The 25,192-nt window shown below is 46.4% G+C and overlaps 1 protein-coding gene across 3 annotated transcripts in view; it reads left to right on the top strand.

Annotated features, from left to right (window-relative positions):
- The window catches only part of Slco3a1 (solute carrier organic anion transporter family, member 3a1), a 282,751-nt gene that overhangs the window by 35,917 nt on the left and 221,642 nt on the right, over positions 1 to 25,192 (top strand). For all 3 annotated transcript variants that reach the window (XM_087598996.1, NM_177481.2, XM_087599034.1), the window contains exon 2: positions 19,510 to 19,975. In XM_087598996.1, coding sequence (XP_087455122.1) covers positions 19,510 to 19,975 — 466 coding nt within the window. The remainder of the gene's footprint in view (positions 1 to 19,509; positions 19,976 to 25,192) is intronic.

The following is a 25,192-nucleotide window of genomic DNA, read 5'->3' as shown; positions in this document are numbered from 1 at the left end:
AAGTCCACTGGGGAGTCCTCGTGGAGGCACTTAGCTGGAGTTCCAGGTAGAGAGTCCCCAATGGAGCAAAGTATCCCCTTGGTACTCCCAAGTAAAAGAACAAGCAACAACAGAAAAGTAACTCACCAAATCAAAGGCTTATTACGGAATTACAGATATCAGCAGAAACCAACTGTCAAAGTTCTTTAAGGAGGCCCATTGGGGCTCCCTAGTGTGACTGCCCATGCAAAGCAGACTGCCCCTCCACTGGATGCTTCCAAGTAAAAGAACAAACAGAAAGAGAGCCAATAGCCTCGGTTTGGGCACTCAAAGTGCCCAGGGAGGAACCCACTAGGGAAGTCCCCTTCAGGCTACCATCTGAGGTTCTCCACAGATGGAGTCCCGGGCAGAGAGCAGAGTGCCTGTCCCCTTCAGTGGAACTTCTGAGTCAAAGAACAAGTAGTAACAGATTGCAGAAACGTCATCAGATCATCTCTCCGACACTCACAACGTCCACCAAATTGTAGCTGAGGAAGTTGAGGGAGTCGGCTGGAGTTCCTGATTGAGGCAGTCCAGATCTATCATCTCAAGTCAAGGCTGACATGCCCCCACTCTTACCAGGAAGACAGTAAATATGGCTGCGCACCGAACTCCCCACCCCAAGCTGCTCTCTCCCACCCCAAGCACTTTTATATCCTGGGATAAATGCTAGAAGCCTCTTTTGGAAATGGTTTCACCACCTAGCTCTTCTCCATGACAGTCTGTTTGGATGATCTCACATCTTCCTGTCACAGAGGAAGGCCAGCCCATCCCAGACGAGGAGGGGCTCCTTGGAGAAGACTTTTAGACAAACATGCTTGGGTCTGAGTTGTTGGGATAAGCCTGATTCCAGAGCTGTCTATTTAGTGAGCTCAAACAGCACGTATCAGTTTACCAATGTCATTTCTATTTTTCGATGTGGACATTCTGCCGAAACACAATCAGTAAAAGTCACACCCCTCTGATTATTCTAGACTCCTACCTTTTAAACTGAAACTAAATTCTCTTTCATACAATATATTGAGATTATGGGTTCCCATCCCCCAGCTCCTGCCAGATTCCTGTTTTTCTAAGCCCATGAATGAGAGAAACACTAAGTTGGAATAGCCATCTCAGAGAGGTCCAAGAGGGCCTTGATACTTAGAGGCCCCTTGCAAAGGATGAATGCTAGGAGACAGACGTTGGGTACATGAGAGGTAGTGGTGGCAAGGATACTGCTGTACCACCATGATCGGCCTCAAGTTCTTCTGGGAAGGCTGTCAGCAGAAGACTCCTGCTACCTGCTCTCCTCAGGGATGGGCAGGGTTGAGAAGAGCCTCTTTGACTGGAGCCAGTCTGCCATCCAAGGCTGCCTACATTCTGTGTCTGATCCATATTGTTTATCACAGCCATGCTGCTCCCTCACCCCCACCCCCCGCCAGATTTTTATAAGGATCACCCATCCTACCTTGCTGATGGCCTCAAATCTAATGCATCTCCAAGTCGTCTGACCCCTTCCCACTCCCTTCTGCACGGCTGGCCTTTTCAACATGTAGTCTACAACTGTCCTTCACGGTCAATTCTGTGGGCAATCCTGTGTCTATGATACCCAGGTACAAAATTTCTAAACGTCCTGGGACCGAGGCGATCGGCAGTTGTCAGAGCGTTTACCTAGTGTGCACAAAGCCCTGAGTTTACTCTCTAGTGCTTCATAAACCAGCCATGGTGGCACATGCCAAATTCAGGACTGGGAAGGTCAGAAATCAGCATGGGAGAGTTGAAAGTCTCTCTCTCTCTCTCTCTCTCTCTCTCTCTCTCTCTGTCTCTCTCTCTCTCTGTGGGGGGGGGGCGGATAGACAGACAGACAGAAAGACAGAAAGACAGACAGATTTGGAGCTTCATCAACCGTGGAACCAGACCCATCTCTGTTCCTCTATGCCAGACCTTGGCACAGTGATTTCAGCCAGGCAGAGAGTAAAGGTTCCAGGCTTTTCAGGCCATAAGGGTCCCTATTGCGTTCTTACAACTTCTCAGATCTGTGTCGTTGTGAGGACAAAGCCATGCTGACTGCACAAGCAGGCCATGGCTGTGATCCAGGGATGCTTTAGTTGCAGAACAGGTGGCTGGTGAGATTTGGCTGAGGGTCACAGTGTATAGACCCCTGACCTAGATAAGCCATTTTTTGGATTGGTCTATTAAACTGTCTCTGTGTGGCACCAAAAGGATAAACTGCCCCTACCCCATCCCTAAAACGGGCAGATGAAAGGAAGAAAGAAAAACATTGGCCTTTGTAGACTGCAGTGGGGTGGACCTCAAGCTATGTCTGCATTTTAGTCACCATGTGTTGGAATCTTTGCCCCTAAGATGTTTAAATCTCACAGAGACTCCAAGGTGCTGAGAGGAGAGTTGCCTATGGTCCTCTTCCTTAGATAGATGACAGTTTTGTTTGTTTGTTTGTTTGTTTGATCTAAACCTGAAGCTCCTTGTGTTCCTTCTCTGTCAGCACAAGTCATGGGGTCATTGGTTCGTGTTTTTACGTTTTAGTTGGAGAACATCAGCAGAAGGCCAAAGCTGAGTGCAGATTTCCAGAGCTTGGGGTATTTGAAGCATGTCTGTCTCTGCCCAACGCTCCCTGCCATGCTGGACTGCTCTGTAAAGTAGTTTATAAGCAACAGAGACTCACTGGTCAGCGTTCTGGAGGCTGCAAGTCTTCAGTGAAGATATTGGTAGATCTAGTGAGTAGCGCTGCCTGTATCCCATTCACAGTTGCTACCTTCTGTGTTGGGTGAAGGCTGTTCTCCTGTGATCCAACCACCTTCTACACCTTCCCACGGCCTCTTCTCCTAGTGTAATGGACACTGGGAATAGGTGTTTATGTAAGAATGTGCCAGAGTCAGGGTACAAAACTTCAAACCCTAACAGTCCAGTATTACCATGTTTCAAACACATGGTAAGTAAAACGTAGACATAACTTGACGACTAGAATCTAAAAAGGCCAATGATTTACTTTCTTCCTTTAATCCACCTGTCTTAGTCAAAATTCTAGTCGCTATGAAGAGACACAATGACCTTGGCAACTCTTATAAAGGAAAGCATTTCACTGGCGGTGGCTTACAGTTTCAGAGTTTATTTAGTCCATTACCCTCATGGCAAGGGGAGTGGTGGCTCATAAGCAGACATGGTGCCAGAGAGGTAGCTGAGAGTTCAATATCCACCTTTGCAGGCAGCAAGAAGAGCCCCTGGGCCTGGCTTGGGTTTTTGAAACTTCAAAACCCACCTTAATGATACACTTCCTCCAATAAGGCTACATTTGTGCCAACAAGGCCACACCTCCTAATCCTTCCCAAGTAGTGCCACTCCCTGATGACTAAGCATTCAAGCATACGTAATAGGAGTCATTCTTTTTCAGACTACCACACCACCCACTGTCCATCCTTCCATCCATGGCCTCATTGTATTCATGTTCCCATTCTATCCTTCTTACTCTTCTTGACTGTAGAAGCCATGGCCTTAGCTCTCCAAGAACTTGCCCATTGGTGAGGAAGGAAAACTATAAGAGCATGCAATGATTTACTTCCAGGTTGCCCTTTGACTGTTGATAAAACTTGGCATCAACATGGTAGCTGGCTTCAAACAAAAACATCTCTTACAGGAGAGACTCTTAAATATTCGAATACGTCATTCTTGTCATGCTCTGGGTAAGAGTGGCCCAGGTGCAACAGCTAATGACGGGAAATTGGGAGCAGCAGGTGTAACCTGTTTGTAGCCCAAGAAGAATGCGAGTGTAGTGTAAGTAAACGCTGAGGGCAGTGGCAGGAACACCTTTCCAGCCAGGGTGAAGTTAGACTTCTGTTCTAATTCCACAGCGATGTGAGTGGAGAATTAACGAGACTCTTAAATTACAAATAGAGTGGGTGGATGATGGGGGAGAAATGTCAACTGTAGAGTAGTCCAGGTAAGGGGATAATGGTGGACAGGACACAGGCGATGGTGATAGGGATAGAGGAGAGGAACGTGGCAAGCAAACAAGAGGTAGAAACAGTTGTAGTAATAGTAGTAGTAGTAGTAGTAGTAGTAATAGTAGTAGTGGTGGTGGTGGTGGTGATGGTGGTAGTGGTGATGGTGGTGGTGGTGATGGTGGTAGTAGTGGTGGTGGTGGTGGTGGTGGTGGTAGTGGTGATGGTGGTGGTGGTACCATTTGTTGTTGTTGCTGTTGTTATTGTTGTTGTTGTTGTTGTTGTAGATAATTGGCTGTGTGAAGTGAGCAAAAAGGAGAGCCTAGGAGGGCCACCCAGTTAATATAGCCAAGCTTCCCAAGTCCAGTGAGACAGCGGCACAGGACACTAGGAATTCTCATTGGGTGAGCTCTCCTCCTTTTATCTCATCTTGGACAGTTGCTAGACCTTTTGTGGTGCTTTAGAGGGACTGGACAGGGTTTGTGAGTCATGTGGCAAGAGCTAGTGTGTGCCTCTGACCTTCACAGATGACCATGACAGCTGAGGACATAGCTAAATACAGAATCTGACCCAGGAGTGGGTCAGTTTCGAGGTTTACATTTCTAAGAGGTTTATGGTACATGTCCACTACCAGAGCTCCTGTAAACTAGCAAGGGCTGTTCATCTTGCATAGACTCCTGCCACACGGAGGCACCCAGCAGTGACCTTTAGAGCAGTGGCTCTCAACCTTTCTCACACTGCAGCACTTTAATACAGTTGCTCAGGTTGCGGTGACCCCCAACCATAACATTATCATTCTGTTGTTACTTCATAACTGCAATTTTGCTACTGTCAATCATAATGTAAATATCCGATATGCAGGTGGTCTGAGGCGACCACTGTGAAAGGGTCGTTTGCCCCTCCCCCAGGGGGTCTCGAGCCACATGTTGAGACATGCCACAAGCGTGTCTTAGAGAGTGATTATCCTGGAAGGACACACTAGACTCCAGGTCTAACCCTTGGCTCTGGATCCACATCAGCCATGCCTGGGTATTGTGGCTTAGGCACCTCCAGAGACACAAAAAAATTTGCTCTGCGAGAACACAGAAGTCCCTGATCCTTTGTTGGTCCCTGGGGAAAGGACTTCCCTGGCAATTATTTCAGAGCCTGTGGCAGTACGGGCACATCCCTTCAAGTCCAATCTCTAGAAGTACGTTTGAGGGGAACTGTTTTACATGAAAAAGAAGCCTTAAAAGCAGCCTGGCCCCTGGGCATGTAGGCAGCAAGCATGATTCCTGGGTACATTCGCTCTGTGCTATTAACACAACATATTTACGTGATGTTAGATAGGAGAAAAGACTAGAGGTATTAACAGCGAGATGATCGACTTCTGCAGAGAGGACGTTTGACTCCAAACGCCTGCCTCGTGTTGTGGATCCATTCCTTAAGGAAACAGTGAATGGGCAGGGGAAATGTGGCATTTAATAGATGCTTTCTGCTGCAAACATTGCTGTGAGTGAAAGCCATTATGAAGCTGGAGGTTCTAGGGGTGTTTGGAAATGAGTGTATTCCCTCGTCTAGGAGGAGCAAGTTCAACTGTATTGATCATCCAGGGGCAGCACAGAATGTTTTACCGAGGGAGGAGTCCATATGGAAGTGCTTTGTAAATGGAACTAGCATTTGATTACTGGGAGAAAATGACTTCGAGTTGCCATCTGGCTTCTCAGCCAATATCATCGATTCATGGAGCTGCTGAGAGATTGGGGCTATTTCCTTGACATCCTCCCATCTGAACACAGAGGGTGACTGTGGCAAGTACACACCCAGCCTGCTTCCGTGTCGACTTCCAAGCTCCTGAGTGCCGTGGGGCCATGTATCACTATGGCCTTATTAAGTTTTCGTGCACAGTGCTGCTACCTTTTTATGCATTTTAATGATGTTCCTGACTTCTAACACACGCGAATCTTCCCTTTGGTGCCCATGTAGATTCTTTCAATAGTGTGAGGAGACATTGAAACATCTCAGCCCACCCTCAGTCCCCAGAGCCAGTGTCTGCTCTCTTTTCTGAGGAAGCTGTTGGATAGGACTACTCATCACATTGGGTGTGGTTTGTTCCTCAGAGGAAGACGGAATCCTCCAGTTCCCGGTGTTTGTTTCTGTTCCACTGGTCTAGATGTCTACAGAGATAATTGGTTAAAAGGGGGGAAAAGCTAGGCAATACAGCCAGTGATGGTGTGGGAGAGCCGTTAGATCTTTAGATCATAGCCTGGCTCTGGAAGGAAGGCAAGGGTCTTTTAGTGTTGGTAGTAATATTTTTACTGATGGCTTATGGGCCTCTTTCCCATGTTACTTAAAATAGCATGTTCTTCCCTGGATGCAGACCCAGCGGTGACCCTGTTACAGAGCAGAGAAAACTTTAATCTCACAACAAAAATAAAACAACAGCCTAAGCAGGGCACAGTGCTCATGTCTGTGGTCCTGGGACTCCAGGTTTGAGGCAAGCCTGAACTATATGGTAATTGCCAGCACAGCGTGGTCTCCAGAATGAGACCTCACTCCACACTGCGATGCTTCCTAGCTCCAGGTCAGATTCTGTCTCTGCTGCTTTCTGACTGGGTAATCTTTGTAATGCTGGGTAACTTCAATGTTCTCCAGTCTCCTCAGGAGAGGGGAAATAACAGTGCCTTCTTGGTCTCTGGACAGTTGTGGAAATTCACAACAGTGCATGGTGTGGTGGTTTGATTGAGAATAGCCCTGAGAGGCTTATGCATTTGACTGCTTAGTCCCCAGTGGAACCATTTGAGAAGGAGGAAGAAGGAGGGCATGTGTCACTAAGGGGTGGGCCATGATGCTTCTGAAGCCCACACCATTCCAGTTATTCTCTCTCTCTCTCTCTCTCTCTCTCTCTCTCTCTCTCCCTCCCTCCCCCCTCCCCCTTCTCCCTCCCTCTCCTTCCCTTCCTCCCTCCCCCTCCCCTTCTCTCTCTCTTTCTCTCTCTCTCTCTTTCTCCCTCTCCCTCCCTCCCTCCTCTTCCTCTTCTCTCTCTCTCCCTCCCTCTCCTTCCCTCCCTCCCTCCCCCTCCTCCTTCTCTCTCTCTCCCCCTCCTCCTCCTCCTTCCTCTCTCTCTCCCCCTCCTCCTCCTCCTCCTTTCTCTCTCTCTCTCTCTCTCTCTCTCTCTCTCTCTCTCTCTCTCTCTCTCTCTCTCTCTCTCTCTCCCCCCCTCCCCCTGCTTGTGGCTCAGATGTAAGCTTGTGGCTACTGCTCCAGCATCATGTCTGCCGTCTGCTGCCACCCTTCCCACCAGGATGCTCATAGTCTCACACTCTGAAACTGTAAGTCCCCAATAAGCTCTTCTATAAGTTCCTTTGGTCATGGTGCCTCCTCACATAGATGAGACATGGCGTCTCATCACATTGAAAAATGACTAGTGCAGGTGGTAAATTCCAGCCTCGGTACCACTGTTTTGTTTTGTTTTCTCTTACAAATGGTTGCCCTTAAAACAAAAACATGAATAAGATGGCTGTCCCTACTTCCTGTTCATCTGGCTTTTCAACATTCATAGTTCAAATCTGTAAATGAACCAAACGGCCTAGGATTTCCTTGCCTGGATTCTGTTGTTTCTCAGAACACTGTGGCATGTAACCTCCCTGGTGATGCTGGTCCTGTCCTCTTGATAGTCTCTCTGGAACTTGGTAGCTCAGTGGGTTGGTTTGCCCCGTGCTTGAAACTGGGGTGACCCAGAAGCCAGGACTTTGGCACAACCTACCGAGGGTAATGTTAGAGCTCGAGAGACATTTAAGGCCAGCAACCACCAGTGTTCAGAGCCCTGTGGACCTGCCATGCGGCAGCATTCTAGTCCAGATGCCATTTTAGGAAGGGAAAATTTATTCATGAGGTGTCCAAGTCTGTAGAGATGTACGAAACCTGTGTCTATAGGTATGGGAGAAAAAAGAAGACTCACATTGGGAGAGAAGGGGAATGGAGGTTGGGAGGGAGGAGAAGATGTTCAGAGGGCTGAGGAGATAACTTAGTCCCAAAATACTTGCCTTGAAAACATGAGGACCCGAGTTCAATTCCCAGAACCATACCAAAATGAAGCTTGGGGGTCAGGGCTGGACAGATGGCTCTGTGGTTTAGATTCTTTGATATCTGATAGAGCACCCTAACAGCCATGTGGTAGGTAGCTCACAGCCTTCTGTTCCAGGGGATCTTAAACCTTCCTCTGGTCTTTGCAGGCACCTATAAGCTTGTGATATAAAACATGTATGCAGGTGCATCCTCAAATACATAAGATAAAAACAAATCACTTAAAAAGCTGTTTATGGTGAGCATGTTTGTAAATCACCACTGGGGAGGCAAGGCTTAAATGTCACTGGGGACTGGGGGCTTGCCTCGTTTATGTGATGAGCTCCAAGCCCAAGGAATCTGTCAAGAAGAAAACAAGTGTCTTAGTTAGGGTTGTTATTGCTGTCATAAAGACCAAGACTAGAAGCAACCTGGGAAGGAAAGGGTTTGTTTCATTTACAACTCTCAGGTCACACCTCATCACTGAGAGAAATCAGGGTAGAAATGAGAGGCAGGAATTGAAGCAGAAGTCATAAAGGAGGGCTGCTTAACGGCTTGTGGCTTGTTCTTCCTGGCTTGCTTATCCTGCTTTCTTACATAACTCAGGATGACCTACCCAGGGTCACCATTACCCACAGTGGGCTGGGTACTGCCAAATGATGATGATGATGATGATGATGATGATGATGATGATGATAAACAATAATAATAATGCCTCTATAGGCTTGCCTATAGTTTAGGCCAATTTCATGGAGTCATTTTCTCAATTGAGTTTCCTTTACTCAGATAACTCTAGCTTATGTCAAGTCTAAAAGGAACCCACCAGGGAAGTCCTTTCTGGAGGAACTAGCTCACTAGAGGTGGACTTTTGAAGGTTATGTCTGGCCTCTCTTACAGTCCTGCTCTGTTTGCTGACCCTCTGCAATCGGGGACCCTCTGTGGCCTGTTCTACTGGCACAAATTCTCTCCATGCATTCTCTCTCTTCAAGGACTATGGCCCTCTGACTCCACGAGTCTTCAAATAAACTTTAAGTTGTCCATGTCAGATAGTTTAAATCACAACAATATATTAGAAATATATTAACAGAATTTATGTAACAAGATGTATCTGCCTGAAACATACAGTCAGTTGGTTTTCACAGATTTCTATCCTTATGTGGTCATCATCACATTCTGTTTTGAAATGTCCCTCCCTGTAAATATTGGTTCTCAGCTGGCTATGGTGATACTCTTCTCCAATTCCAGCATTGTGAGGCAGATGCAGGAAAGTTTGAAGTCTTCTTGGGCTATACAGTAAGATGCTGTCTCAGACAAAGAAACCAGAATAAGCGAATGAGCCATCAAGTTGTTTCATGTCCAATGCCTGTCAGTTTCTGCTCTAGCCAAGCCCCATACTTTCTTTTTATAAATAAATAAAATATTTACTTATTTTTATTTTATGTTTATGAGTGTTTGCCTGTGTTTGTATGTGCACTGTGTGCATGCAGTACCCAAGGAGGACAAAAGAGGGTGCCAGATTCCAAGAAACTCGTTACAAACAGGCGTGAGCTATTGAGCCTTCCTCCCAGTCTCCTTTTGATACATATAAATCTTTTTCTGGATGTTTATATGAATGGAATGTTGTCTTCTTGAGGTTTATCCACGTTTCATATGTATGAATAGTTTATTTAACGTCACTGCTGAATACTGTTCCTTCTGTTAGAACTCTGTGGATATTGATTTAGTAAATGACATTGCCACCAGACTTATGGATATAACCTATTTTGTTTCTCTGTACGTGTTGATGGATATTTGAGTTGCTTCTGGCTGTGACTCATACTGCCACAATTTAGGGGTTTTGTGGGTGTGGGCTTTCATTGTTCTTCAGTAGAGCTCTGGGAAAGAGACTGCTCCATTATAAAATAAAGTTTAATATTTTACGAAATTGTTCCACTACTTGCCAAAGCATCTGTAAGCATTTTGTCTTCCGTTTCTCACTAGCAGTATTTGAAGACTTGGTGTCTGTGTCTTTTTAAACAGGCACTCTAGTGGGCGGGTAGTAATATCTCACTGAGGTTCTGATTGGCATTTCTCCAAGACACCTTTTCAGATGCTTATTAGACATGTGTACACCTCCTTTGATGAAATGTCTATTTAAATGACACTCGCCTATTTTGAAAAATGAGCTGTTTGTCATTTTATTGTCAAGTTTAAGATGGGAAGGTAGCATTGTTCAAATCCTCTTTATCCTTACTGATTTTTTCTTTTCGTCTGCTGTTTATGTCAGTTATTGCGTGGGCTTTGTTAACCTCTACAGCCATGATGGCTCAATTTCTCCTTTCATTCTGTCGGTTTTTCACGTATTTTGGGGACCTTGATCTGTTTGTTGATGGAAGTTGCAATTTGTCTTGTGTCTCATGTCTTTGTTTCTCCGGTCCCTTCTTTACTGGCCTCCTTCGTGTTAACTAGTTTCTTATTTATTTAACTCATTTTTCCCTTGTACTACAGAGAAGTCTCTTAGTGACCGCTTTTACAAATAAGTTCCTTCAGGAAGCACAGTCTCCTTTGGGGCTATGCTAACTGAGTTCTTGTAAATATAGACGCTTTGCTGCCCACCTGCTGCATTTCTCTCTCCTCCTGAGTGGTAAGATTGCCATGGGTAGACTGTGACGCCTGGTTAGACTGTGGATGCATGGCTGCTGTGTTATTCTACCATGAGGTGGTGATAACGACAACGATGATGATGATGATTGTTGTTGTTGTTATTTTAAAGGGAGAGAGTAAATACCTGTACATAGCCTTTTGTATTGCACACATAGTAACTTTTACAGTGTTGTTCCTTGAGCTTTGTTTCTCTAGTGGAGTCCACTCTTTCCTTCTACCGTGTGGATCCTGGGGAACAAAGTCAGGTTTGCAGACTTGACTGCTGGCCCCTTTACCTACTGAGCTGTCTCTTTAGCCTTACTTCAGAGTCCATATTTGAATCTCTGTGGGTGTTTTCCTCCCCCGAGTCTACCTGAAGGAATTACTTTCATATTTCTTGTAAGAAAGATCTAGCAGTGAATTCTGTCTTTATAATTTTGTTTGTTTTGTTTTGTTGTTTTGAGACAGGGTTTCTCTGTGTAGCCTTGGCCTCTGCCTCTCAAGTGCCCACTGCCACTTGGCTCACACCATTTTTTTTTAATGTGGGTTCTAGGGATTAAATTTATGACTCTCAGATTTGTGTGTCAAACACTGTACTGGGTAAGCTATTTCCATAGCTCAAATGGGGTGGGGGTTCAAGGCACACAGTGGTATCCTGGGGCTCTGGGGCATGCAGAGAGGCTGACTTGGCACAAAACAGCTCTGCCTGAGGATCCTGTGTTGAATGATTGGTGTGAGCCTTATTGTGAGATCTCTTGAAGGCTTATGCCTGCCTCTCCCTTATATCTGAGGGCTGAAGAACCAGGTTCTTCCTGTTCTCCATTAAAACAGAGCAGCCACCATACCAATTTTGAGTTCAAAGAGTGCCCCAGTGTGAGGTTTGCAAGGCACAATATAAATTGTTTTAAGACTTGGCCTGATGCCAACATACCCGCCAATGACTCCACAGCCAGGCACAGAGTGCAGACAGAGCTCTTGATTGAAGCTGGTGGGGACCTGAAACCAGTTTTTCTTCTAAGCTGGAAGGAAGAGCTATAGGGGCGGTGGAGGGGTCAGTGATGTGATTTACATATTGGAAGTAATCACATTTCATGGTAGTTTTATTTTATTTTATTTTGAGTGGGAGGATCATAAACTATTGCACATCCCCTTAGAATTAATTAATTGGATATAAACTTCAAAGAGTATAAGGAGTCATAAAAACTCTTGCCTCTATTGTGGTTTAAGACTGTTTAGTGGAAGACAGGGATAGAAAAAAAGATGAGAGGACTCCTCACTCTAGGGGAGAGGGAGAAATGGTCCAAGAAAGATGCAGATGACGGAGTAGAGGAAGGAAAAGGAGGAGGTAGAGATGGGTTCTTAGAGAAGGAGGGGCTGGTGAGGTCTTTGTAAGGCAGAGCAGGCAGATGCTGACTGACACTGTCATTCGAGGTGATCTGAAAAATGCCATGCAAGGCTATGTAAGATCAGGATCCAAATCGTGACACTGACTGGGGGCCCTGGGAGAGCTGTGGTGGCTCAGGATCCTGCTGTGGCATTGGGGGACATGCTGAGGACGAGGCCTACCTGTGGTCACAGTGCCTACTGGGGACTGAAGCTTTCGTTCAACAGCCTTGAGGATGGACCATTGTGCACTGACAGACTAGAAAAGGAGTCTCGACCAAGTCAATGCGAGGCTCTGAAAATCTCATGTATGTCCCATGCTAGTCCCTGTGCTAGGAGACATGTTATAGTGGGTGGTACACAAGTGTGATCTCAGCCTTCAGGAGGAAGAGGTTTGACAACAAGAGTGCAAGTTTCAAAAGGAGAAAAAGACATACCCTTGGCATGACAGACAAGAGATTAAACTCCCCTTGAAAGTATCCTTGTGGGTTTAAAGAAAATGAAGTTTGGTTAGAACACTTCTGATGATAACAGGAAGGCTTAGTAAACTTGTTACCATTGATGTGCTTGCATATGCCTGGGGCCACAGTGTCTCAAAAGCTTCTCCGTCTAATTTGTTCTCTGCCTTTTAAGGAAGACTGATTTGAAAATTATGCCCCGTTATCCCGTGAGCCCAATTTGTGCTCAATCATTGCAGCATACGTAAAGCAGTCTTGCCAAATGTCTCCTTCACCTGGCCCAGTTGTGGGTCATGTGGTTGGAGCAAGTGCAAGAGGCTAGAACAGTGATGTCCTGGGCCACCTGGCTGTGCAGACCTGTGTTCCTAGACTTCACAAGTGAGGATGTTTTGCTCACCATTTCCCCAGTGCACCCAACTTCCCACTACAAGGCATGGCTATTCTGATGAGAGACAGAATGACACACTGGGCTTCCTTCAACTGTGATCAGTGTTACAGTTATCACAGAAACTGAATACTGGCTTCAGAGAGCAAAGAATATGCCCCTTAGTTTGGGAAGAGATGTTCTTAGAAGGACAGGTAAGAAAGTTACTTCACAAATCACTTGCATGGGATTAAAAAAGATATTAAATAAACCCCCAAATCTTCACAACCTGGCAGTTGAATACCTGAAGTATTGAAGTATCTAGAAATGATTTTTTTCTTGGCATTTGTTACTAAAGTGTTACATAAATTTATTATGAATGGGAGTTTTTATTATCAGCTAAAGATATAATGTGTAGAACCAAGATTTGGGCAGTCTACAAAGAGATAGGGATCAAATCTGGCCCTCTGCCTGTTTCTGTAGGTAAAGTTTTATTGGAACTTAGCCATGTCCACTTGTATACAGGTTGCCATGGATGTTGTGTTGGTCTACAGTGGCAGATGCCAGTGTTACTATGGTGACCACATGGCCTAAAATATTTACTGTCTCACTCCTTTCAGAGTGTGTCAAATTCTTTCCAGGAACCCCTGAGAGAGGCAGCCACATTATTTTGTCCTGACCACATCGAGGTGGCACCTCTTGCACTGTTGTTAGTATCTGTGGTTAGTGCTGTGGGCACTTTACCTCATGTTTCCATTCTTTTGAATCTGAGTTTGGGCTCACCTCCACACAAATGCCCTTTTTAAATGACATATCAGCAATAAGCAAGCGGATTTCAATTCTCACCAAGACTGAGTATCTGACCAGGTAGTCTTCCCCCATTCCTCACAGTGTAGAATGCTATGCTATTTCTAAAGGATGGCTTCTGCTCCAGAACCTCCCTTCCCCCATTGACCCTGTAGTGTTGCCTTCAAGGCTGCTTTATCTCTGATGACGCCATTCATTACCCTGAGTCAGGTGTTGTTTCCTCTTGCCCCCAGCTGGCCAGGACTCTCCACCTGTTGTATCTTCTTTGTGTCACTGGTCTTTGCTTTTGAAATAATGCAGCAATTCCTTCCACTTCATGACTGTCTGTCTGTCTATTTATTTATTTAATGTATGTGAGTACACTGTAACTGTCTTCAGACACACCAGAAGAGGGCATCGGATCCCATCCTAGATAGTTGTGAGCCACCATGTGGTTGCTGGGAACTGAACTCAGGACCTCTGGAAGAGCAGTCAGTGCTCTTAACCGCTGAGCCATCTCACCAGGTCCCCACTTAATGTCTTCTAGGATCTAGCTCACTCTTGTTGTGTCTCAGGTCCGCTCCCAGGGCTGTCAGTCCCTCAGTTGCTCTGCTGCTCTATTGCGGTGCTGTGTAGCCTGGGCTGTCACTAAATGGTTTCATTCTGTCATGGATGGATTGTCTCAATCACAGTCATGCTTCCTGAATTGCCCACTTAGCAGGCACTGGGGGTGTGTGGAATCAGACTAAATTGAAGGAAGCATGGAGACCGTGTATGCCAGTGTTGAGACTAGTTTGTTAGTATATACTACTGAGTGTTGGCTGCAGAACCCCAGGGTGCTCACAAGAACATGCTCTCTTATACCCATTGCTAAGGCTTGGAAAAGGGCTCTGGCAGATTGGCTTGACCAACAGTTGTCAAAGCAAGATTGGAGTCAGGCATGGTGGTAGAGGCCCACGATCTTAGCACTAAGGACGATGAGGTAGGAGGAGCTCAACTTTATAGCCAACTTGGGCTACAGAGTGAGTTCATGGTTAGCCCGGGACAGATGTATCCATCTCCTGACAAAACCTTGGACTCCCAAATCAGGAGTTTCATACTGACCTCAAGGTTCTCCCACTTCAAAGCTACAGGAATAGACTAGGTTGCAATGATATCCAGGACCCTAAGCACACATATGTCCTAAGTATACATACAACGCCCTCTGCCTTCTTGGGTGTTAGAATCATCACCCTTGTGACAGAGGCCTAGGGAGCAGGCAACATTTTAGTTGCCAGTCCCAGCCCCACTCAGCCAAGCCAGAATGACTTGTGGGCTTATTTATCTCTTAGAAGATTGAAATCTTCCACCCAGTGCTGAGAACCTGGATTCTTGCTGAAGAGGACATGGCATCTTCTCCTGGGCCACTTTAGAGAGCAGGGAAGATTCAGCCATGTTTGCCCATAGGCCACCCTATAGTACTGATGTCAGCATGGATCAAAGTCCTCCCTTTGGGCACACATGTATGCATGTGCCTGTGTGTACAAGTGCATCTGTGCATGTGTGCGTGTGTGAGGAGGGGTGTGGATGCCAGGTATCAATCTCAGCTATACTTCCTCAGAAGCCATCTATCTTGCTTTTTGAGGCAGGGTCCCTCATGTGATCTGGGACTCACCATTTTGTCTAGGTTTGCAGGCCAGGGAACCCAGGAGTCCTACCTTCCCAGCACTGGGATTCCAAGTGTGCACGATCATGCTCAGCTTTGCACATGACTGTTGGAGATTGAACTTAGGTTCTCATGCTGGTTGAGCAAGCATTTCGGTGAGTCCTTGCCCAGTCTTGGGAACTTTTATTAACAAGAGTTCTTGAGATTCTGAAATGTAGATGCTCCCCTTTCCTCCCTCTTTTCCTCTCTAACTCTTTCTCTTCCTCCCCCTCTCCTTCCTTCTTTCCCTCCCTTCCTCTCTCCACAACCCCCTCACCTCTTTTCCTCCAGTTAGTTAATGCAGCAAAAGCCTGGCAGGTTCTGCACACACTTCTCACACTAACTTCATTTCCGCTTAGCCCGGGGTAAGGGTGCTTCCTCCTCTCTTTTCCTCCTGGAATCCCTGGCCCTTTGTCTCCTTCTCTAATTATCCAGCTGTTTCCTTTAGCCCATTGCCCATTAAGTAAAGGCAGCCATTCCCTTCAGCACTCTGCTGGCTCCCTCCGTGCTGGATTAGTCTGCCACATAAAAAGCCACAAGTGGCTTTTACGGTCTCATGCATACTTAATTAGTCCGGCTTCTGAAAACGGTGCTTTAAATGAGTGAAGACATTAGCCCCCGATCTAATTGATCCACAAAGTACCATTTCAGAATGGCTGCAGTAACTTTAACTGCTGGTCTAGATGAGCTTCACTGGGGCCCCCGCAAGAGGCTGCAAGGAGGAAAGACCCTGGTCGGACTGGACAGGAGCCCCGGGCATGACCCAGCTCTACACGAACTGACCGTCTTGTGTCTTGCCGAGAGCAGTCTTTATCCCCATCCCCTTTCCCTGGCCTTGTGGACATAAATATTGTGAAGGAGCTTATGATGGAGCATGTTTGCTGAGTTAGAGCTCTCCTCGGGGTTCCAGTTATGTTGTCTGTTGTGTCTGTCCTTAGGCCCCGTGGCAGAATAAAATGACACTTCACTTCAGCCCTTCCTGCACCGTGGAGCCACCCAGCACCATGGCGGAGATCACTGCAGATCTACCCATTGGGGTTTATATCTTAAATGCTCCCAAGGCCGTGTGCTAAAGGCTTCATTGTAGTCTGTGGTGCTGTTGGGAGGCAGACGACCTTTCCAAGTTGGTGCCTAGTGAAAGGATGCATCATTAGGATCCCTTGGAGGGGATCATGGCCCTCAGCTCCCTCCTTCCTTTTTCTCTTTACTTCCTAGCCTTTGTGAAGTAGCAACTTTGCATTTGAATCTCACCGAGTTGCTGACCACCATCTTAACTCTGCCTATCCATTGATCCAAAACATAGAGTGACTATGGCTGAAACGTCAAATCAAACCCGTCAAAAATCTGCCTGTATATTGTTTGTGTTGGACATCTTGTCACCGCAATGGGATGTCAAGACACGGTTAGACCCGCTCTGCTCCCAGTGTCTGTCAGTGCTTGGGGCTGCTGACCTGATTAGTCCCAGCTCTCCCCTCATCCAGCCCTCCTTGGTCTTCTTTCCATGCTCACCATGCTGTTCTCCACCTCCCCGGAGTTAGTCCACCTACCCAATTACTCAAACACGCAGCGTCACCAGTTCAAAGCCAGGGCCTCTGATCTACCGGACACGCGTTTGTTACAGCGGAAAGAAGTGAATAATTGAAGCCTTTCTCTTCCCTTGCCCAGCCAGGGCTTTCAGAAAGCACATCTCCTGGGAGCATTTTAGAGCCACTGTAACCAGGCCAGGGCCCATCTATCTTCCGTTCTCAACAACTGCAACCCGTTATTCAGAGAAAGGAGCCAAGCCCAGTGAGTTGTGGGTTGCCCTTGGCTGGAAAGCACAGTGGATTGGACCCTGAATGGGAACCTTGCTGCCCAAGTGTGTGACAGATGCTCCCAAGCTGCTCTGTGGGGCTGGCCTGTGGAGTGGTCCTGAAGGAAAGATCCCTGTTGTGCCACCGCCTTAGCAGCCTGACTCTCACCATCCTTCTGGTGACTGAGTCCCATACGCTATGCTCAGGTGCTCATCATGTGCTTCAGCACTTCTTACAGGCTGAGATCCTCTGGGCTAAAGGGCTTAAATTTATGTACTGAGAGGAAGCGAGGAATGGTGACCTGGCCACGCTGTTCTTTTGACAGTAAGGGCACACAGAGGCACCCTGGTCATCATCATTATCACAGATGTTTGGTTGTGTGCTTGGGTATGTCCAGCAGACGGGACAGGTTTAGAAGGTTGTGGATGATTGGCTGTTTACAAGCACATCCCTGTGTCTGATCTTAGAGGAAGGCCAGCTCTCTGGGACTCTCCTCCCTGCCCTTTCTTTAGCAGTCTGGAGTTCTAGTGCAGTCTGTCTGAGACAAAGTCTCTCCCATGTTTCTTTGTGCTGACGGGGACCCTTCCTTGCACATAGCTCCCCAACTTGCATGAGGGCCTTCCATTTGGTACGATAACGTTCATCTTTTCAATCTTCCGGCATGCTTCCTCCCATACTTGGTGCGACACTTAGGCTTTTCAAACCCTGGACGCTCCCAGTGAACCAGAGGAATATCAGAATATTCATAATGGCTATAGCCTGTCCTTTCCTGGCATCCCCTCACGAAGGGTTTAGGTTTATCCTGGCCCCAGATCTTACTGTCATCTCACGGGAAGCAAGCTAAAGCATAGAGTCACTTGGTTACCTGGATTATAATGCACTCATGCAGTCTGGCCTCAGATACCTGGCCTAGCCCTTGTACATTACTGTTATCTCTCTGTTCTATCCCACCCTGCAGGAGAAGGCTTCTCTGGCTTGTAGATTTACATTACTATTTCTGTGTTCATACCCATCACAGTGGGGCTGCTAGGATTCTGATTTCTCAGGAAATAGGGATTTAAAAAAGGAATAGCAAGGATTTGCCTCTGTTTTCTCTTGGGGTGCCTGCACTCCCACCACTGCAGGGCATGAATTGCCTCCATTGTTCACAGTGGGGTCCCTGGTGTGTCATGATCTGGGTCAGTTCCCTCCTTCATCAGGAACTCATTCACAGCTTTGCTCCAGGTGTTCTGCCTTGCCCGGTGAGGGCCCCAATCACCTGCCAGATCTCTCATAACAGGGACAGCTGTCCTCCTACCATGCAGGTCATGGTGCCCACATACAGGAGAGCACTCCCTCTTCCCTCTAATGAGCCTTTGAATAGCACATCGCCCCTTGAATTTATGTTTTAGTTGTGTCTATGTTTACCTTCCTGCCAGGTGGCCTTTTAAGACCAGGTGTCCTCATTTTTTCTGTCCATTTTATCCAGGCCATTGCCAGGCAAATGACATATGTTTCGTAAATATTGTTAAACAAACACAGGCAGACAGGGATTAAAAAAAAAGAGAGGGGAAATATAAATATCCCATAAAAATGTTCCATCAGGGCTACCGTGCTTACAACAGATCAGGGGGATTTTGTTTGTTTTGTTTGTTTGTTTGTTTGTTTTATTAGATATCCTTTAGGGAAACCTATATCACTTAGAAACTTCCAGAAGGAGATGGTGCTGAATATAATCCCACTACAAGGCCTATTTATGTCAGTCCGTGATCCCAGCTTTAGGGAAGCTAAAGGAAGAGACTCAAAGAGAGTCAAGACTTACTTACCTAGTCTGTTAAGTACAAAGACTGCCTGACCTACAGAGAGTGAGTCCACGGTCATCACAGCCAATGGAGTAAGGTTCTATCTCAGAAGGTGAAAAGAATTCTGGGAATGTAGCTCAGTGGCAGTGTGTTTCCTTAGCATGTGTAGGACCTGGGGAAGAGTGAACGGGGCATGCATGAATAAATAAAATATGCTACTGAGTTGACCTACCTGGTCTGCTTTGCTGCTTAGGTGTTTGGAAGCTGGTATTCTGGTAAAAAGAGCCTCTGGTTCCAATGCTCTTGGACATACACAGACTTCACATATAGCATGCATTTGGAAAAGTCACACAGACTTTGGGCCGTATTCCTGATTCTTAGGTTTCCTCTATGGAAATACATGGAACCCTTGAAGGTGGAGGCAGATATTGGCCCAAATCGTCTTTGCTGCTACGAAAGTGAATTCTTCTAGTGAATTACGGTTATCAAATGAAGGAAATGCTTGTCTGATTCATTTGGGTTTCTATCTGCCTTTTGCATCTGGTGCCACCTCACCCGGCAGGTGGGAGGGTCCAGGAAGGGCAGGAGGTTGTCCCCTTGTGTGTCTCCTAAGATGGACTTTTTCCTTTTGCCACCCTCAGGTGAGCGTGTTGACCACCCTGGAACGCAGGTTCAACCTTCAGAGCGCCGATGTGGGTGTGATCGCCAGCAGCTTTGAGATCGGCAACCTGGCGCTGATTCTCTTCGTGAGCTACTTCGGAGCACGTGGGCACCGACCACGCCTCATCGGCTGTGGTGGAATCGTCATGGCGTTGGGTGCGCTGCTCTCGGCACTGCCTGAATTCCTTACCCACCAGTACAAGTATGAGGCTGGTGAGATTCGATGGGGAGCCGAAGGCCGCGATGTTTGTGCCACCAATGGGTCCAGCAGCGATGAGGGGCCTGACCCGGACTTAATCTGCCGTAACCGGACAGCCACGAACATGATGTACTTGCTGCTCATTGGGGCTCAGGTGCTCCTGGGCATCGGTGCTACCCCCGTGCAACCCCTGGGGGTCTCCTACATTGACGACCACGTGCGGAGGAAGGACTCCTCGCTCTACATAGGTAGGCGCTGCCCCCGCTGTCTGGGTTGGTTGCAAAGTTAGACTGTGTTTTGCTGGAGCACTGGTTTACAGAACTGGCTAACAGTCTCCAGGATTGGATCCCCAGAAAGTCTCACATGCCTGATCTAGAAGTGATGCAACTCGATCATTTTGAAAATCTTTCCAAGGAATGCTTAGATGCTGCTTAGATCTCTTACCAGAAGCAGATCATGCATGAGGGAGGATACGGTCTGGAGGGGTTTGGGGTTAATCGATGTTGTGTGTGTTGTGGTGCAGGGGGATTTGAGACTCTCTAGTGTTTACCAAGGTCTATTTGGGGCCTTCGTTTAAGAGACCCCAACTGTGAAGACTCAAAACTGCCTCTTGGTTTCGTTGTTGTTTGTTTGTTGTTTTACTTTCTTTTGTTGTTGTTTTGTTTTCGTTTTGGACTTAGAAAGGGAGTTGATCACACTGTCAACATTTGTTATAACTCAAAGTTGGCAACTTCTGGTAATGTTTCAACTAGCAACCTGACCTGGGAACTGGGCATTAGTAAGAAATGAAGAATGTACAAACTTTTTTTTTTTTTGGTTCTTTTTTTCGGAGCTGGGGACCGAACCCAGGGCCTTGCGCTTCCTAGGCAAGCGCTCTACCACTGAGCTAAATCCCCAACCCCAATGTACAAACTTTTAAGGATTACTTTCTGCTGAATCAGGGTCTGACATTTTACACTGGGAAGACGGAAGAGCCCTGAGGTCTAGGCTTTCAGGAAATAGCTAAGTGGCAATTGGCTCCAGGGACAAATGGTGTCCCTGACCTACTGCTGGTGGACAGTTGGATGGTTACTAACCAAGTACCTGTAGCCCTGACTTACTGAGTATGCGTTTGCTCCCAATGAAGCTGTCTCCCTCCATTGAATGCGGAGCTTGCAAGAACGACCCCTACGGGAAAGTGCGGGGTTACCTGACTGCAGTGTGCCTTGAAGTAGACAGCTAATTATGTCGGCTTGAGGTAAAATAGACTGTGAACCGAGTTTACACAAGTGTCCTGTCTACCAAGCTCCTACTTTACACAGCCCGAGGTTTCTGAGACAGGATATCTGGGAACACATATCCACCCAGAGGCCTGCCATAGAGTTGATGCCTCAACTGAACAGGTGTATTGAAGATCAATGAATGACCTTTCTGTAGGAGGGAGTTATGAGGGGGGGGGAAGTAGAGCACGTCCCCTACCCTATCCAATGCAAACCCAGTTAGGACATCTTTGTGTTAGAACTGTTAAAGCAAAGATGAACAGTCCCGGTCCGTCCCCGTTCTCCATATGGTTAGGGTTTAAGTTGTACCTGGAGGGGGCGGGGTTCTGCAGAGGTGGCAACTATGGCAATTCCTTACTTTTGCTGCTGTTAAGTCAGCAATTGCTAAGTTGGTATCCTGACTACAGATGGACTACTAGTCTCTGGTTTGAGGATGCTCCTCTAGGTCCTTGGGAGAGTAGTTTTCCGGTAGCGGTAATGGATCACATTACCCGGAAGGAAATGGCCAATGGAAAGCTGAATTTGTCTCCACAGTTTTTTGTTTGTTTGTTTGTTTGTTTTTTTGTTTTGTTTTGGAGATGGGAAGTAGACCCAAGTAGGACAAAACAGGCAAGGTGTTTTTTTCTAATTTTCTGATCTGGTCTATGAGATGTGTAGTTAATTAGCCTTTGGTAGAAAGACTGTTTCAGCCAAATTTATACTTGGACTCCTCTTTTCTTCTGTGGAAGAATCAGTTGAGTGTTATTTTTGCACAGTATATGGATATTGCAGTGCTCTAGTCCATCTGACCAAATTCTAAACCATGGCACTGCGCAGCTGTGCAGAGAGATCTTCCAGGTCTGTCTGAGATGCCTTCATGGGTCTGTTTAGAAGGAGTAGCCTAGAGCAAACCTTTTGCACAGATTGGCCTACCATAGGTGGCTTTTTATCGAATTCTCCATATGCAGAGAATAGCTGGCATGTTCACTTATGGCAAGAGCCATAAAGATATGTCCATGGTCATGAGACTGTCACAGCATTTATCTCTTCTAATTAGTCTCTAGATCTGGAAGCCACTTAACTTTGCCTTTAGAAGTACCCGAGGGAGCACAGTGCAGAGAGCAGGGCTATCAGAAGAAAATGAAGATGGGACTCTAGGTATAGACATGAATTGTTTGGGAAGGAAGAATATTTCCTACCTTTGAGTTCAGCTCCAGAAAAAGCAGGCCTAGATGGGGGTCTTTTTTCCAACATGCCTAACTTAACACTGAATCAGAGACAGAAACAATGTCCACATTACATATGGGAAATACTGACTTGTTTCCAAGTAATCCTTTCTGTGTGGGCCAGGAGGGGCAACCTGCACTGTGTAGGCTACAGGTCATGTGAGACCAGACCTGTTGTTAGATGCCTACACCATAGGTCTTCAGATGGGTGCTAACCACACACCCATGGCCAGGTTACAGACTCCCACAGTGCAGACAAAAGTGAAAGAGTTCAGCTCAGGTCCCTCCAGCGTTTCCCACTAAAAAAACGATCCCTTCCTCTAAGTCTCTTGGCTGAACTCCTGCAGAGCTGGATTCCTTCATGGGCCACTCACAAGGCTAGCCCTGTTCTGAAGCCAGTCCTTTCTAGAGTGAGGAGGGACTTGTGGGAGCTCATTACCACAGGACAAAACCGGATGAATGGGGACCCAGCTCTGCTGGCAGCCTTTTCACTACATTTCAATACAGCAGCATGTGGAGCTTGGACTCCTAGGATGGCTGGATAATGACCCTCGGGTGGCGCGTGGCACTTCTTTGTTCCCACAGGAACCAAACGGGCAGGGTCATGGTGAAAACCCATTTGTGCACTCCTGAGGTCCAAGAGTCAATCCTTTAGGAGTCCAGTCATGCCTTAGCTCCATGGCGTGACCATCCATTAGCCTAGTTTTTTTTTTTTTTTTTTTTTTTTTTTTTTTTTTTTTTTAGCTGTCCTTTTGTCTCTCCAAGTTCAAAATACATCGAGTGGCACTTGCTTCTTATAACGGTGTGAGACGATGCATGGACTTTCTTTGGCCTTTTACTTGGTTGCTCCTTTAGTTTGTTAAGGAGAATGGTGAAATGAGAATGACAAGGGTTTGTTTCCTAAACAGCTTGGAAATTTATTATTGGCCTTTTTGGAGATACAGAAAAAAAAAAGAATAATGAACAAATAGTTACTCCTGGCTCTATAGTATATATAATTCTAGTCTCTTTTCAGCAAAAAATGTGCTTATAATAAACACAATTTTGTAATTTCATTTCTCTTAATATTTTATGAGCTCTTTGCCATGTTACTGAATATTCTTCTATGGCACTGGCTGCATACAAAATAATCCCTCGTGAACATATATTAATAATTTTGTCAATTGTTAGGAAGGAGCTTTCGGGATCTTTGCTGTTATGAGTGGAGCACATGGGTAGATTGTAGGTTAAACCACTTTACAAAAATCATTGACCTAGATGTGGGTATGAGAGTGCCACATGCTCCACGTGTGTCTGAGGTCTGTTCAGAAGGCAGATGGTGGTTAGTGAGGGTGGGATCCAGGCTCAAGCAGAAGTCAAGAACTTCCACCAGAGAGCTTGAAACCTTTAGGAAATGCCAAACGCCATGATGGTGGCAGAGATGGGACTCTGAAGTCCTAGAGGAGAAGTGCTGCTGGTGTGAATAGTGGGGGTCACAACTAGAATAGGTGCTTGAGGGTAGGGTAGACACAGGCAGGCATAGCTCACACTCATGCCAAGGTTCTGGAAAGAGCTGTGCCGTCATTCCTTATGTATAAATGTGAAGCAAGATGAGAACGAAGGCCCCTTGGAACAAGGCAGCTGGTAGAGTCTGACTTCTGCTCTTGTGGTCTCTGCAACCCACCCAGTCCTTCCATTATCATTAGCCATAAGCCATCAGTGCTGTCAGCAAGTTTGCCTCATACATGGTGGAGTTCCTGGTCTTTACAGCTTCCTCTAACTCTTTCTCATTGTGCACTCTGCGCCCAACAGACACATTTTTGCCCGCCCCCCTCCACAACTTTTCCATAGCGTGATGATTCCCCTGAACACCAGCCTTGCCAGGGTAGGAGAGATGCTTAAAACCTAAGGCTTCCTTCTTTAATGGGTTCATTCTCATGTCTGCTCCTAAGAAGAGATGCCAAGGGCTGGCGGGCTGGACCTGTCGTAAGACAAATTCAAATAAACAGAGGGCTTGGAGCATGGGAGCAGTGCCTCAGTTTGCTGCACAGAACATCCTGCACCGGGAGGTTAAACCTCAGAAAATGTTTCCTCCCAGTTCTGGGACATTCAAGATCAAGGTGTAGTGAGGTTGGTATTTCCTGAAGCTTCTCTCTGCAACTCACAGAAAGCCATCATACTACTGACTCATTGCATGGCTGTCCCTGTAGGGTCACATGACCCTAAGATCACTTCTGTAAGCCTAACTTCCATCTATACATGATGAGCAATCTAATTGGATTAGGGCCCATCCATAGGGGACCATTTAACCTTAAAGACCTCTTCAAAGGCCCTACAGAACTAATTACTTAAGGATGTAAATTTTTCCAGTAACTTTAAAGTTTGTAAAAATAATAGAATCATATTGTTGCAAACTATAGAGAAGGCTTCCATCCAGTTTTCCTCCACAATAACAGTACACACAATGAAAGCTCCGACAGCAAGGGTCTCGCTTTCTAACAATGAGGACCCCAAGTTTGATCTTTAGACCTCATATTTTAAAAATACCCTGGCTTGGCGACATGTGCTTGTAATTCCGGTGCTGGGGAGATAGAGAACCCAGTGGTTCTCTGCCCAGTCAGCCTCAATCACTTGCCAAGCTCTGGACTGGTGAGAGAATTCTCAAAAATCCAAGGTTGTTAGTGCCTGAGGACTGACACTCAAGGCTACTCCGGACCTCTGCCCTTTAACCCAAGCACACGCACACACTGCGAGCCAAGGAGTTGTGGCTCAGTGGTAGATTGCATGCATAAGGCCTGGAGTTTGATCCTGAGCGCTACTTGAAAAAGCAAACAACAGCAGCCACATTCTCTACACAGAAAAGAGGAAGTTAGCACTGAACAACACATGAAGTCCATTTAAATTCCTTCTATTTGCTATGTAATCATTAGTGCGGGAAGTGGGCCGTACACATGATTTCTCCGTGTGTGTGATACAGATTGGGATCAAGGTGAAATCAGATCATTTTGAATTGCATATGTGT

The sequence above is a fragment of the Rattus norvegicus genome, chromosome 1 (genome assembly GCF_021556685.1).
Source record: "Rattus norvegicus strain SHRSP/BbbUtx chromosome 1, alternate assembly SHRSP_T2T, whole genome shotgun sequence".
NCBI lineage: Eukaryota > Metazoa > Chordata > Mammalia > Rodentia > Muridae > Rattus > Rattus norvegicus.
The sequence above is the reverse complement of the archived record's forward strand: the minus strand, read 5'-3'. Positions and strand labels throughout refer to the sequence as shown.